General features: G+C 42.4%; 1 protein-coding gene across 3 annotated transcripts in view; it reads right to left on the bottom strand.

The window, feature by feature from the left end:
- Nucleotides 1-670: 670 nt before the first annotated feature.
- btbd7 (BTB (POZ) domain containing 7) overlaps nt 671-15,150 on the bottom strand; it is an 89,192-nt gene continuing 74,712 nt past the window's right edge. For 2 of the 3 annotated variants that reach the window (XM_057858743.1, XM_057858744.1), the window contains 4 exons: nt 14,862-15,051; nt 8,210-8,388; nt 7,738-8,142; nt 671-2,391 (listed from right to left, as the gene is read on the bottom strand). In XM_057858743.1, the coding sequence (XP_057714726.1) occupies nt 1,654-2,391; nt 7,738-8,142; nt 8,210-8,388; nt 14,862-15,051 (1,512 nt within the window). In that variant the 3' untranslated portion in view covers nt 671-1,653. The remainder of the gene's footprint in view (nt 2,392-7,737; nt 8,143-8,209; nt 8,389-14,861; nt 15,052-15,150) is intronic. The other variant, XM_057858745.1, reaches the window with a different exon arrangement.

The following is a 15,150-nucleotide window of genomic DNA, read 5'->3' as shown; positions in this document are numbered from 1 at the left end:
ATGGCATTTACATTGCATTGACGCCAATTTCAACAGATGCCATTGATGGCCATATATGTCAATTCTATTGATGCCAATGTACTTGGATTCCATTGACGCAAATGCACTTCGATGCCATTGACGGCCATGGACATCCAAATTTCTCATTCATTTTCATCATACAGATCTTATCCCCGCCCAGGTCGGTTTTGGGACATTTCGGGGACAATAACAGTGGTCATATCACGTCATTTGGGGGGAGGCGTGTCCTGGTCATATCAGGTCATTTAGGGGACATGTCCTATTAATATCTAGTCATTTCCTGTAGATTTTTTGCCATTGAAAATGGGAAATTTGGACGTCCACGGCCGTCAACGGCATCGACGTGCATTTGCGTCAAAGGAATCCAAGTACATTGGCATCAATAGAATCAACAAACATGCTCGTCAATGGCATTTACTTTGTTAAATGCCATTGACGGCCATGTTTGTTGGCCAACAATTTACTTTGTTAAATGCCATTGACGGCCATGTTTGTTGATTCTATTGATGCCAATGTACTTGGATTCCTTTGACGCAAATGCACATCGATGCCGTTGACGGCCATGGACGTCCAAATTTCCCATTCATTTTCAATGGCAAAAAATCTACAGGAAATGACTAGATATTAATAGGACGTGTCCCCTAAATGACCTGATATGACCAGGACATGCCACCCCCCAAATGACGTGATATGACCACGACACACCCCTAAATGTCCCCAAATGACCTGGACATGTCCCTGAAATGTCCCCAAATCAACAGGATGTGACCTGTTATTGTCCCCGAAATGTCCCAAAACCGACCTGGGCGGGGATAAGATCTGTATCTCCACACACTAAAGACCTAGAGTAATTTCTACAGAAATTGTAGTTAGTAGTTTGATATTAAAACCCCTTTTAATGTTTTCGTTTTAATAAAATTTGTAAAATTTTAAGCCAAAAAATTAGGTTTTAATATCAAATTAGTATAACTCTTACTGGCATTTATGTTCTAAGAACTACATGTCTTTCTATCCTTGGATCCCTTTGACAGTGTTTCTTGCTCAAACTACCAGAAAAGCCCGCAATGGAGTCGCCGCAATCGTTTGGACTTGGCAGTTACAGTTATCGGACACGTGAAGACGAGCTCCCGTGACCTACTTTGCGTCGGATCCGATTTCAGAAACGGCACGATGGAAACGAGTCGTGCGGGATGCTACGACGCCAGGGGACATTTACATCAGATTTTTATCACAATGCTCCCCCTCCAGATTGTGTGGCCTTTTGTAAACGGGCAATCTCATCCTGCCATCTGACCCTCATCGCCGTGAATGGAGTCCTTGTTCAGCCGGCGCTTGAAAACTGAGCTACGTGAGGTGTTGAGAAGCGCACGCTTGACAAGGTATCGACTCCAAACACAAATCAGCACACACATCTGAGTAGAGATGGACAATTGCCCCTTGACTGACTGCGCGACGGATTAAGTCAATTGGCAGAGGTAGGACAAACTGGACACCGTATGATGGCCATCGTTTTTGCCCATGCTTCTGTTAAACGCACACAGACACACGCGCGTACACACATACTATTTAGTGCTCGGTCATTCAATACAACAGGCTGTCAGTCATTCCCTTTTCTCAACTCAATCGCCGGGGTTAAAGTGCAGACTTTTTGTACGGGTAGTCGGGCTTTCCGGGCGACCTGCGTTCTCGGGCTGCGTCCTCGGTGAGGCTGTTTCTGTGAGGCTGCTGCGATTCTCCGGCGAGAACCGAGTCTTCCGAAACGTCTCGAGTCCCGGCCGTTCTGTCCTCGTAACCGTCCGCGTTTCCGCCGGACGAACGCAGGCGGCTTAAGCCGTGAGTCAGGTCCGTCTCTTCGGCGCGGCCCCTCGGAGCGTGTCCTGCCCTGGGCTGCGGCCCTGAGAGGCCCGCCGCGTCGTGCCTCTGAGAGGTCACGCCAAGGACGTCCAGCCGTAGCGGGTCCGGGCCGGTCCGTCCCTGTGCGTGACCCTGGCAATGAGAGTCGTTGATGTAAGTCTGAGTGAAGGGGGCGACGCTGTGGCTGTAGAGGTCCGGTCCGGCGAACGTGGACAGAGTGCGCGCGGAGCCCGGAGACGACGGTCGCCGGGAGAAGTCGTACAGGTCGGGGAACTCCGGCGGTACCTCCGGCTTGGGATCAGGTGCGTGCCTTTTGCAGGAGTGTCCGTGTCCCGGGCCGTGATTGTGGCGAACAGAGGGGCAGGGCCCCATCGTCAGATGGTGGCCGGGGGGACCCATGGGGCTGCGAGGGCTTTCCCGGTCAATCTCGGAAACATGCTGTTCCCTCAGCGACATGACTGAGACGCCCAGCGCGATGTCAGGCATAAATTCCCTCATAACAGGCTCCATGCCCATCTGTGGGGGAAGAAAAAAAACACACTTTTATCACCTTTGTCATAACTTTTTAAAAGGTTTTATGTGCTCTCTTCCTCCTCCCTTTATGATAACCCTTTAAGCAGGCATGAAAATGGGTCAGAGGTTAAAAAGGTGAGAAGGGTGGAGAGAACATTTGTTCCGGTACACTGTACAACTAGGGCTGTCCCAAACGGCTAATTTTCTCCCAATTAGTCAGCCGACTATTTTTATGATTAGTCAACTAATCAATTTTTTTTTTCCTTTGATGAGGCTTATTAATTCACAAAATCATTTTGGAACACAATTTTTTTATTAAAGTACAAATAAACACGTAAATAACGACAAAAATAACAAACACACAATGAGGTCAAAAGCTGATAGCATTAACTAGCGCAAAAGAATGGAATGTAAACAGATTCAAAACACTGACTTCGCCTTTCCAATAGGATTCAAAACAATTCTTTAAAAAAATATTTAGTAATAATGTTATAGTATACTCCTATATATGATTGTATTATAATCATTGCCAATCATATTTTTCATAAAGGGTGTCATTTTAAAGCTATTCTTGGTGTACAATCTGAATTCTGAAGTATGTGGGATTAACTCCAGAAATTGTTATTTATATGATGAACATGTTGTGCTTTTATTTTGAAATGTTCACCGGAAGTACGTTCGCTAATACGCTCACCGTAAGCTTTACACTCTGCAAAAAAAGCTCTTTTTGTCATTGCATGTGGTATTAGTAATCTTTTTTTTTTTTTTTTCCCCCCATTTTTTTCGTTTGCAAATGCTGTTAACCAGCGACTTTTCATGTTTGAAGTGTCACCTTTTAACCACAAGTTTGCGTTTTGGAGAAAACTGCCAATGTTTTATAGCAGGCTAAAGTAGGTTGTCTTTTTTCCCCATTAGCCTCAATGTAGCAATGCTAACGTTTACATTAGGGCTGTCAAACGATTAAAATTTTTAATCGAGTTAATCACAGCTTAAAAATTAATTAATCGTAATTAATCACAATTTAAACCATCTCTAAAATATGCCATATTTATCTGTAAATTATTGTTGGAATGGAAAGATAAGATACAAGACTGATATCTACATTCAACATACTGTACAAAAGTACTATATTTGTTTGTTATAACAATAAATCCACAAGATGGCATTAACATTATTTACATTTTTTCTGTTAAAGGGATCCATGGATAGAAAGACTTGTAGTTCTTAAAAGATAAATGTGAGTACAAGTATAGTAATTTTATATTAAAATCCCTCTTAATGTTTTTGTTTTAATAAAATTTGTAAAATTTTCATCCAAAAAATAAACTAATAGATCGCCATTGTTGATGTCGCTGAGCGGGACGTCACATGGGCTCCCTGCTGTTCTTCCACAGTTTATTATGGGCTCCCTGCTGTTCTTCCACAGTTTCTTTAACTATGTTAGGTAGTGATTGAAATACACCACAAGGTAAATATTGCCATCTTGTGTATTTGTTGAGCTAAACAAAATGTTTGAATAGAGTTTGACCAAAGTCCGAGTAAGTTTTATGTGGATTTTGAATAGCTATTTTGATTGGGAATGCCAGTTCTCTTTGCATTGAGCGCTTTTCTTTTTGTGAACATTATTTTTTTTGACAGATAGGAATATTATTTTTGTTGCGCTTTCACTAAATGATACTGCAGCGACTTAAGTGTTCCGCCCAAATGCATGATGGGAAGTTGGGCAACCATGACTGTCAGTGGTGGCTACAAATGGTACATATTCTGCATTGTGTTTAATGAAGCGTGATAAGAAAATGGTTGTCCCCTGTCATTCTTCCCCACGTCGCTCGCCACAAAAGTTATGTTTGTTGGGAAAGAGTTGTCAAAGCTTATGCCAATAAACGGCACGGTCCAATGAATGCCTGCGTCCCCTCGCATTTCTCTGCCCTTAGGTCTCAATGTGCCAAAAAAAAAACGGTATCATTGTAATCTGTTAGAGGCAATGCATGAGCTGGTCATTCCGCGCATGCGTTAAACGCGTCAAATATTTTAACGTGATTAATTTAAAAGATTAATTACCGCCCGTTAACGCGATGAATTTGACAGCACTAGTTTACATTGTATAATATAGATGATTTCCTTACTTTGTATGTCTGAACTTTATATCTACGGCGTGTTGATGACCAATAAACATCTGTGAAAAGGAACTGCAGTCTCATGCTGCACGCACGCGTGACAATAAAACGCAGCCGTGAAAATTACCGCCCTCATTTTTATTTACCATGCGATAAATGGACTTATTGCATATCGCAACAGGCTTAGCAACTTCAATAAAAAAATGTCGTTAGTTAGATGGACTCTCCTGTCGTCTTCCAAAATTACAACTGGGTGACGCCGATTTAGGTGTTCGTTCACGGCCAACGTGCAGCCAAGCTTGGCATTGAAGAAACAGGACAGAACAGTGTACCCTCCTTTGTTTAGTTGAAAAAAGTCAATGCTTTGGCCACTCAGGTGCGCTTTTTTGGCTTTGTGCCGCTTTCCCCGCTCAAACCAAGAGTTCAACATTAAAAGACTCTTCCGACCCCTGCCCCCACCACCCTTTTTGACTTCAAAATGGCAAATTTCGCCGAAAGGTGAGAGATTTTCATGCCTGCTTAAGGGACAGTGGCCAGCCCAGGTCACAGAGTATGTGTTGTAGTAGTTAGTAAAAAATGGGAATTAACCCTATACACTCCGCGCCCTACAAATGGGGACGCCGGCATCTCCTTTGATTTCTCTAGGCCATAACGTATGTTGTACTCGTCATAAAGACGCCATTTTTGACCAGTGTATAGACGAATACTACCTCTTTCATTCAACACCAGATGAGGGGGGGAAGCCCTTGGTACCTCATGATATGATACGATTTACGATACAAAGCTCACAATATGGCGATACAACTAGGTTTACCGTGGTATACCACGGTTTCAAAACTGCAAAAAATTCTGTCATACAGTCCCTAAGGTGCGAGTTGTTGTGTTTTTTTGTACCATAAACCCAAGGAGAAATCCCTCGCTTGCAGCTGCAAGGCTCAACCCTCCCCAAACGATTGATGCTCAGTGTCAGTGAGTCAGCTGTGCTACACGATGGCTGGAGGAGTGGAAACTCCTCAACTTTTTCCCCCCATCAAAGAAAACACTGGTATGTGAATACTTTGCCTACGGAAAAGTTACAGACGGCTGCAGCTTAGAGGAGGAGGGCCAACTAACATGTAAAACATGTTTGCGGAGGGTGGCTGCCGAGGAGGCAATACCTCCATTATGATTTTGCATTTATAGAAAATTAAAGGTTAGTAAACACTGTCATGAGCGTTTCTCACCAGCTACGAGAGTTAAAGCGGAATTTCAGGATTTTTGAAATTAAGCTTAATCTTCGAGTTAGCAGGGGTTTAGTTAGTTGGTGGAGTTGATTTCAACAAATTCCATTTCGTTTGCAAGTTATTTGTTAGTTTCAGGGCTCCGGAGTGGCAAGGCTAGTGTGAGTCAATGGCACCATTATAGCATGCCAATAAAAAAACGATACAGATCTACAAACAGATCCAACATAGCCAAATAAATTCAAAACACAGATCATTGTTTCAAAACACCCATGCGGCCAAAACAATGTCACACCAAACTGCCGTAATTTCATTCTGCAGCATTATTTTTTTAGATGCGTAATACGACCCCAATAAAGAGGAGTGGTTCTGTGACTCGTTCTCACGCTGCATCAAAGGAAGGTGGGAAGTTATATCCCGCTCGGAGGGTACCAGTTGCGATTCCAAGCTAATGTAAACAGCAAAGATGGCTGATCGCCACAAGTTGTTTTTTATTTTGGCCTTCAAAAGACATTTTGACCTCCAGCAAACCTGACTTCAAGTTCTCATAAGCGATCAAAGAGTGGAGGTGTATTACTGATATTTTTCCAGATCAGAGGTTGGAAAGTCTGACTTCCGACCTTCCTCGAATGCAGCATCAGTCTGCTGAGTTAACTGACGGCCAGCAACATGGCGAAATGTGCATTTAGAGGCTGTGGAAACATACAGAATAATTGGGCATAGGAAAGTTTCCGCAAGTTCCCTATGAAGAAAAAGGAAAAATATAAGCTGGTCACTTGCTGCTGGCTACGACATAAAAAATCAGCGGTGGAAAAAAAAAAAAAAACGATGTGGTATCACTCCATCCTGCTCCTCTGCAGAGCTTCTGGATTACAAATGTTGACCCAACTGCAATTATTGACATGCAATGGTAAGTTTTAATAACTTGAAAACATAGCCAACGCTATGGATTGCATGGGTCATCGATGAATTTCATGTGTGGATATGCTGTTTTTTATTAGCATGCTATAATGGTGCCATTGACTTGTGCTATCTTAGCCAGTCTGGAGCCCTGAAACTAACAAATAACTTGCAAACGAAACAGAATTTGTTAAAATCAACTCCACCAACTAATTAAACCCCTGCTAAATCGAAGATTAACCCTAATGTCAAAAATCCTGAAATTCCGCTCTAACTCCAGCGTTTTTAGTGTGTCTAGCGGTAGTAAAACGAGGTGTTTTTTTCTCTCTGGAGTGTGTTTATAATGTAAACATGATACGAGTCATAGACATGTGCTTTTTAGGGCTGCAGCTATCGACTATTTTAGTAGTCGATTAATCGATGAACTAGTTAGTTCGAATAATCGAGTAATTAAATAAAGAACATGAAAAATTAAAATACCTAAGCTGAGCCTCAAACGGTATTAAAAAAAAAAAGAGGATCAATGTACAAAAAAAAACAATTAGCTAACTTGCATAGCAAAAGACCGCTAGCTTAAATGTTATAAAATGCCAACCTTTTAAAATTTTATTTACAATGCTCTTAACAAATGGTTCAGACACATATTCCCGCAAAAAACTCCTGACTTAGCTTATGTTGGTCTTAACAGAGAGCAATTAGATTCAACCATGAGAAATGAGGCAGACCAGTAGGCAGCGTTGACCCAAATCAATAAAACTAAATGCAAACAATTCAAAATAAACCATCAGAACGACACTTTAATTAAACGAATACTCGAAGCAGCAAAATTTAATTTGAATCTTTTTTTCGAGTATAATGTTAAGGTAAAATTATGTTTCAATTTGTTAATATGTATTGAAAAATCTAAATGATTCTCAATGGAAAAAGTTGTTTTTTTTAACCCAGATATCTAAACGTAACACATTTTAGAGCTGTAATTGCAATAACGTGATTCCGTGATAGTTTGGTTTAAGGTTATCATACCATCAGAATATCATACCGGCGGGTCTACTTCCTGGTTCACGTTGTCAAAAACTGTTGTTAAAGCCCAACGACAGAACAAACACACTCACCGCTTGCTGTTCTGAAAGCAAGGCTCGGCCCATAGGTTGCGGTTCGGTGCAGTCTGGGGGCTGGGGTCTGGGCACGGAGGAGAAGTCCGAGCCGCCATGCTTGGCCGCCGCATGGCGCTGGCTAACGGTGCGGTTGCAGGGATAGGAGAAGGAACGGGTGGGGGTGGGCACGGGAACGCGGGGTCGCCAGGCGCCTTTGAGCTGAGAGTGGCCAGGCGTAGCGGGTGGGTGATAAGGAGGAGGCGGGGGAGGTAGCGGCAGGTGGAAGCCCGCTACGCCTTCCAACTCTGTGAACATGCTATCCATGGCCGGGCTGCTGTTTACACGACATCGACCCACCTGGCGCAGAGCTAGAATCGGACTCTCGTCTCCGAATCGCTCGTCGGGAAAGAATTTGTTGGGATTCTGAAAAAAATGGGAAAAAAAACATGTCACACCTCCACTCTCATCTGCTACCTTATCCTCCGCTGACCTGTAAAAGTTCGGCGGCTCCGTCGGCCAGACCGAACTCCCGGAGAACTCGCAGCTGCAGCTCGTAGCTGACGGTTGCACCCTCGCCGCAGTTGAGGGCGTAAGCCCGTTGGACTTGCTCCGTGTGTCTCAGTTCCTGGAGCCTCCGAATCATCTCTTTCACCACCGGAAGCTGAGGCACTGCATGACGCACATCAGAATTAAAAGTCCACTTATTACATATTTTCCCGACACAAATTATATGTTTGAATCTTGCACCTCTCACACCAGTGTTGTTTTCGTCAATGATGACGAGACGATAACTAGACGATAATGCAACATAGTTTTAGTCACATTTTGACAATGTTTTATGTGTAGTTGGGAGGTGATGCGCCCTTCCAACTCACCAGTGTTCTTTTCAGGCTTGCTTATTTTGAAACAAACACAGTACGTTTTGTTTTGAGGGCAGAAATGAAACTAAATGGATGAGCGTGCTGCGCTCGAAAAAGTCTTTCTTTGATTACATCTCTTCCGGTTACTGATGCCAGCTTCCTGGCCAACAGCGAAAAGGTATTAAAACTGTGATTTTGCGCTTTTTTGGGGAGTTAATTTTAAAAACAAAAGGTTGTGCCACAGTGAAGTCCAATCAATCAAATTCAGTAAAGTACCCTCTGACGTGACAGTGGGACTTACAGTATGTCAACTGTCATCAGCTCTATGTCTATTTGCTGAGGTAATCGAGGAGAAACAGGGTTTCCTCACTATAGTGCAGTTCACTATTCATAAATAGGTTTACATGACCAAGTTTTACATCCCACCCTTGAACTTTTACTTTACAAATACAGTGGGGCAAATAAGTATTTAGTCAACCAATAATTGTGCAAGTTCTCCCACTTCAAAATATTAGAGAGGCCTGTAATTGTCAACATGGGTAAACCTCAACCATGAGAGACAGAATGTGGAAAAAAAAAAAAAAAAAACAGAAAATCACATTGTTTGATTTTTAAAGAATTTATTTGCACATCATAGTGGAAAATAAGTATTTTCCTACAGACCTACAGAGAGCTGGGACCACAGTAACAAAGGCTACTATCAGTAACACAATGCGCCGCCAGGGACTAAAATCCTGCACTGCCGGGCATGTCCCCCTGCTGAAGAAAGTAAACCGCAGACGGGCCTGGACGTGTGCTAGAGCAGAGGTCCCCAACCTTTTTTGCACCTCGGACCGGTGTGATTTGGGTCTTTTTTTTCACGGACCGGTGTCCTGTCAAATTTTGCACCCTTATAAAATTTTGCTCCCAAAGCTTTTGTGGCGGTGAAAAAAGCCCTCTTTTATATTCAGTTGGACTCTCAATGTTATCCAATGGTGGTAAAAAACTATTTACATCATAAACATACATGTGCAACACGGAAATGGCGTACATTAATGCTTAACGACACGGCGAAGTCGTGAAGTGAGAGGGCTACGTGCAGTTGTTGTGTGCACCTAACATGGCAAACGTAAGTTAATATTTCTTTCTTTAAAGAAAGTTTGTAGTGTGTACTTTGGAATCGCTGCATTCGCGGTGCTTTTTAACGTTACGCGCATGCCAACTTTGTCAGAACACCGGCAATGTGTGGCAGAAAAATACAGCAAATATAAAATAGCATTTGTTTTTAGCCCCGTCGTGTTAAGTGCAGGGAAAAAATACAACTCACCCGCTGAATCAGTGGGAGGCCTGAGTTTGTTTCGTTGAGACGAGATGGTCCCGAGATGGGAGCGTGAGAGAAGCTAGCATCACAAATACACGATGTTGGAAATTTTAGCACAGTTTTCAGCGCGCTCCTAGCGATGTCAGGATATTCCGAAATGACTAATCCAGAACTTCGGTAGAGTTGTTGTCTCAAATGTACGTTTAAGGTCGCCGCGATTTGCAATCTCTACAAGCTGATATTCCTGTTGCACAGACATGCTCCAATTACTCGGTTAATTCACATACGGGTCACGAATTCACTCCTTCGCAGTTCGTGGGTCTTTAGTGATTGGGAAGTAGCATAAATTTTGTTTTTTTCGACGTTGTAGGCACATCTTTTGGCTCGTCAGGTTCCCTTTTCCCCGTAAAAAGTCTGTCCAAAGACTGTTATTCAGTCATTCTAGTGTGGGGGCTAATTATTTCCGGGAAGAAATGTGATTGGCGACGACCTACATCATACGTTATTATCGAGGCCAAGCGCACATTGATATACAAAACGAGATTTGGTGCTAACATCCCAATCAATGCAATTCTATGACGACCTATCCTGTAGTTGTATATCGAGAGTAGACAGGGATATTGGTGTGTTAAGCGGCACAGGCCAAAGTCAATTGGCCAGAATGCAGTCGTTAATAAATTATTTATTATTTCTGCGCGGCCCGGTACCAAATGCGCCACGTGGCCCGGTCAATGGGGACCCCTGTGATAGAGAGCATTTGGATGATCCAGAAGAGGACTGGGAGAATGTGTTATGGTCTGATGAAACCAAAATAGAACTTTTTGGTAGAAACGCAGGTTCTCGTGTTTGGAGGAAATAGAATCCTGAATTGCACCATATCCACTGTGAAGCATGGGGGTGGAAACATCATGCTTTGGGGTTGTTTTTCCTCAAAGGGACCAGGATGACTGATCTGTGTAAAGCATACATGTCCAAAGTCCGGCCCCGGGGCCAAATGCGGCCTGTGGTCAAATTTCATCCAGCCCCCAGCCTCTGTCATAAAATCAATAACGTCTGGCCCGCACACAGACTTGATAAATTGGTCAGCAGTACTGCAACCAGCATATGAAGTAGCTTACACACGAAATGCTGCTCCTCATTTACCCACTAAAATGCAGCAGCACTTTAACCCTTTACTGCCAAATGTATAACATTTGATACACTTAAAATTTCACGATTTTGAGACTAATTTAGAATTTTGACATTTCTTTTTAAAAAAAAAAAAAAAAAAAATGATGGATGCAAGTCAACACATGCGTCTGCAGGTTCCATGAGAAAAAAAACATGATTTAGCATGGGTTATAGATATTAGAGCGCTTATTACACATATTAATTTTGACTTTTTACAAATTTGAAAACTAGGTTTCATTAGGACTTTATTTTTCAAATTTTGGGATTCTCTGATAATTGCTTCATGTTGCAGGTATTTAAGTGCTAAGCAACATTACTCCGTGTGACCCATTACTTCCATTTTCTAAAATGGTGACAATCAACAACAAAAAAGAAAGTTGACTGTGACGGCTGGCGCTTCAAGGATAGGTGGAAATTGGACTATTTCCTCACTAAAATACGCAACAACTGTGTCTTGCCTCATTTGCAAAGAGAGAGTTGCTGTTTTTAAAGATTTCAATGTGAGGCGATATTACCAAACAAGACACGCTTACATGTAGGACAAGATTACAGGGAATATACGCAGCGAGAAATTGAAGCAACTTGAAGCTAGTTTAATTTCACAGCAGTAATATTTCGCAAGAGGCCGAGTGTTGAAAGAGAACGCCACAAAGGCTAATTAAGAGATTGTTGAAATTATTCATTAAAAAAATAATAAAGCAAATGTGAGACACTGAGTGGCTTGCTCAATTTTGCTTAAATATATTGTTCTACGTAAAAAGGACGTGAGCCAAGGTCGGCCCCCCACAATTTTTACCACGCCAAATCTGGCCCCCTTGGCAAAACGTTTGGACAGCCCTGGTGTAAAGGAAAGAATGAATGGGGGCATGTATCAAGAGATTGAGTGAAAATCTCCTTCCATCAGCAAGGGCATTGAAGATGAGACGTGGCTGGGTCTTTCAGCATGACAATGATCCCAAACACACAGCCAGGGCAACAAAGAAGTGGCTTCGTAAGAAGCATTTCAAAGTCCTGGAGTGGCCTAGCCAGTCTCCAGATGTCAACCCCATAGAAAATCTGTGGAGGGAGTTGAAAGTCCGTGTTGCCTGACGACAGCCCCAAAACATCACTGCTCTAGAGGAGATCTGCATGGAGGAATGGGTCAAAATACCAGCAACAGTGTGTGAAAAGCTTGTGAAGAGTTACAGAAAACGTTTGGCCTCCGTTATTGCCAACAAATGGTACATAACAAAGTATTGAGGTGAACTTTTGGTATTGACCAAATACTTATTTTCCACCATGATTTGCAAATAAATTCTTTAAAAATCAAACAATGTGATATTCTGTTTTTTTTCACATTCTGTCTCTTGTGGTTGATGTTTAGCCATGTTGACAATTACAGGCCTCTCTAATATTTTCAAGTGGGAGAACACAGTTAGTGGTTGACTAAATACTTATTTGCCCCACTGTATTTAAAAAGCTAAAAAAAAATGCAGTTTTTTTTTTAGTAAATGTACTTGTCCTGAGACCAAATCTAAAAAAAAAATAAAACTAAGAGCAAAGAATGCTTGATTTTTTTTAAAAATAAATACCAATTACTTTTGGAGTACTCTCAAAAATGCCATTTATCTCATTTACCACCTAATGACCGAACTGAATCTCAAAACAGTTCAAATTAAATATTATTTCATTTTTGGGGTTATTGTTTGTTTCACTGCTTTGCCATGGAACTGTAGGAATATTTGTTTTAATGAAATTAATATTTCAAATATTACTGAAGGTGAGATGTGTGTCCCACAACATGAAAGCAACCCAGTTGAAAATCATCTTTGTACAGTATCATGGTAGATGAATACGAAAACTGTGAATCCCATAAAATGCTGGATTTCAGTTTTCAAGAAGAATGGCTAAAGCAAATTCATCAAGTAGTTTGCCTTGATTAAATTTCTCACTCTACCTTACCCCTAAAACCCTGTCCTGCATTCTCGTAAGCGTATGATTTAACTTTTATTTACGATGGTCCCCAAGAAAATGGTGAAAAGAGGAATAGAAAAGAAGAGTAATTTTGTCGATACAAAGCAAGAGATAATAGAAAAGTATGGAAAGGGGTGCGTTTTCGTTGATCTTGCCAAAAAAATATGGCCGTAACACATCAACAATCGGCACGTTATTAAATCGTCGAAATCACCAGATATACTCTAAATGTCCCCAAATGACCTATGACCAGCAACAGGCCCCCCCAAATGTTCCCAAATGACCTTATATGACCAGGACACGACCCCCAAATGACCCGATATGACTAGGACCCGCCCCCGAATGTCCCTATATGACCTGATATGACTAGGACACGCCCCCCAAATGTCCCCAAATGACATATAAGGACACGCCCCCTAATGTCCCCAAATGACATATGATAAGGACACGCCCCCCAATGTCCCCAAATGATCTGATATGCCTAGGACACGCCCCCCAAATGTCCCCAATTGAATTGATATGACCAGGACACGCCCCCCAAACGACCTGATGTGACAAGGACACGCACCCCAATTGTCCCCAAATGACCTGATATGACTACGACACACCGCCTAAATGCCCCCAAATGACCTGATATGACAAGGACACGCCCTCCAAATGTCACAAATGACCTGATATGACAAGGACACATCCGCCCAAATGTCCCAATGACCTGATATGACCAGGACACGCCCCCCCCCAAATGACCTGATATGACTAGGACACGCCCCCCCCAAATGTCCCCAAATTATTGCACATGACTAGGACACGCCCCTCAAATGTCCCTAAATGACCTGATATGAACAGGACACGCCCCCAAATGTCCCCAAATGACATATGATAAGGACACGCCCCCTAATGTCCCCAAATGACATATGATAAGGACACGCCCCCTAATGTCCCCAAATGATCTGATATGCCTAGGACATGCCCCCCAAATGTCCCCAATTGAATTGATATGACCAGGACACGCCCCCCAAATGACCTGATGTGACAAGGACACGCCCCCCAATTGTCCCCAAATGACCTGATATGACTACGACACGCCGCCTAAATGCCCCCAAATGACCTGATATGACTACGACACGCCGCCTAAATGCCCCCAAATGACCTGATATGACAAGGACACACCCGCCCAAATTTCCCAATGACCTGATATGACCAGGACACGCCCCCCCAAATGACCTGATATGACCAGGACGTGTCCCCCGAAATGTCCCCAAACCACCCTGGGGAGGGCGAAGATCTGTATCTCCCCACAACAAATCCTTTGAGTAATTTCCCCAGAAATTGCAGTTTCTAGTTTACTCTGTTAGGCACGGTGAGGCAAGTAGCGCCGACCACAAAGCGGCTGACGAGTTTGTGCAAAAATTCAAACGGTGACTGATGACGGCAAAAAGAGATAAGGACCTCAGTTAAAAGTACGGTAAATGACCATCATTTTTATTCTTTCATTTTTGTTTATCAGTAATCTAGCAATGTGTGTGATTTTCCATATTTGGCATTTGAAACTCTTCAACTTTAACTTGTTGTGACACTTTCAAAATTGTAAAAATTTTGGAAAAAAGTTCATGACATAATCTTTTGATTTAGGAATAAACATGTTTGACCTGTTTTTGTAGTTTATAAATACTCATAGAAAAATTGACCCTTAGTTTCACAAAATGTGCGTTAAAAAAAGGTATAAGGTTAATGAGCAGAAAACCATAACATTGATTTTTTTTTTCAAGAATTATGAAGCCAAAATGTCCTCCAATTTTGGAATGTATCTAGTGAGAAACTGGCTCACTGCAACCTGAAAGAGAACGAAAAATTCTTACCTGGGATTTCATTTGCTACAACTGATGGAGCGGCAACTGAGTTGACGGTCATCTGCTGATGGTTCACCATGTGACAGCACTGGGGCACGGCGTTGTTGACCATGTAGAGGGTGTCCGGGACGTTGGACATACGCACGAGTCGCAAACGCACCAGATCAGTCTGCTCTACCATCATTTCGTCAAGCACCAACTGAACAGAGAGAAGTCAAATAGGAACTTAGTTTTAAAGAGTTTGCGAACAGCTCTTTCGTATAATCACATTTTTGAACTAGCACATCAAGCGAACATC

The sequence above is a fragment of the Corythoichthys intestinalis genome, chromosome 15 (genome assembly GCF_030265065.1).
Source record: "Corythoichthys intestinalis isolate RoL2023-P3 chromosome 15, ASM3026506v1, whole genome shotgun sequence".
NCBI classification, from domain to species: domain Eukaryota; kingdom Metazoa; phylum Chordata; class Actinopteri; order Syngnathiformes; family Syngnathidae; genus Corythoichthys; species Corythoichthys intestinalis.
This window is presented reverse-complemented; position numbering and strand designations above follow the sequence as displayed.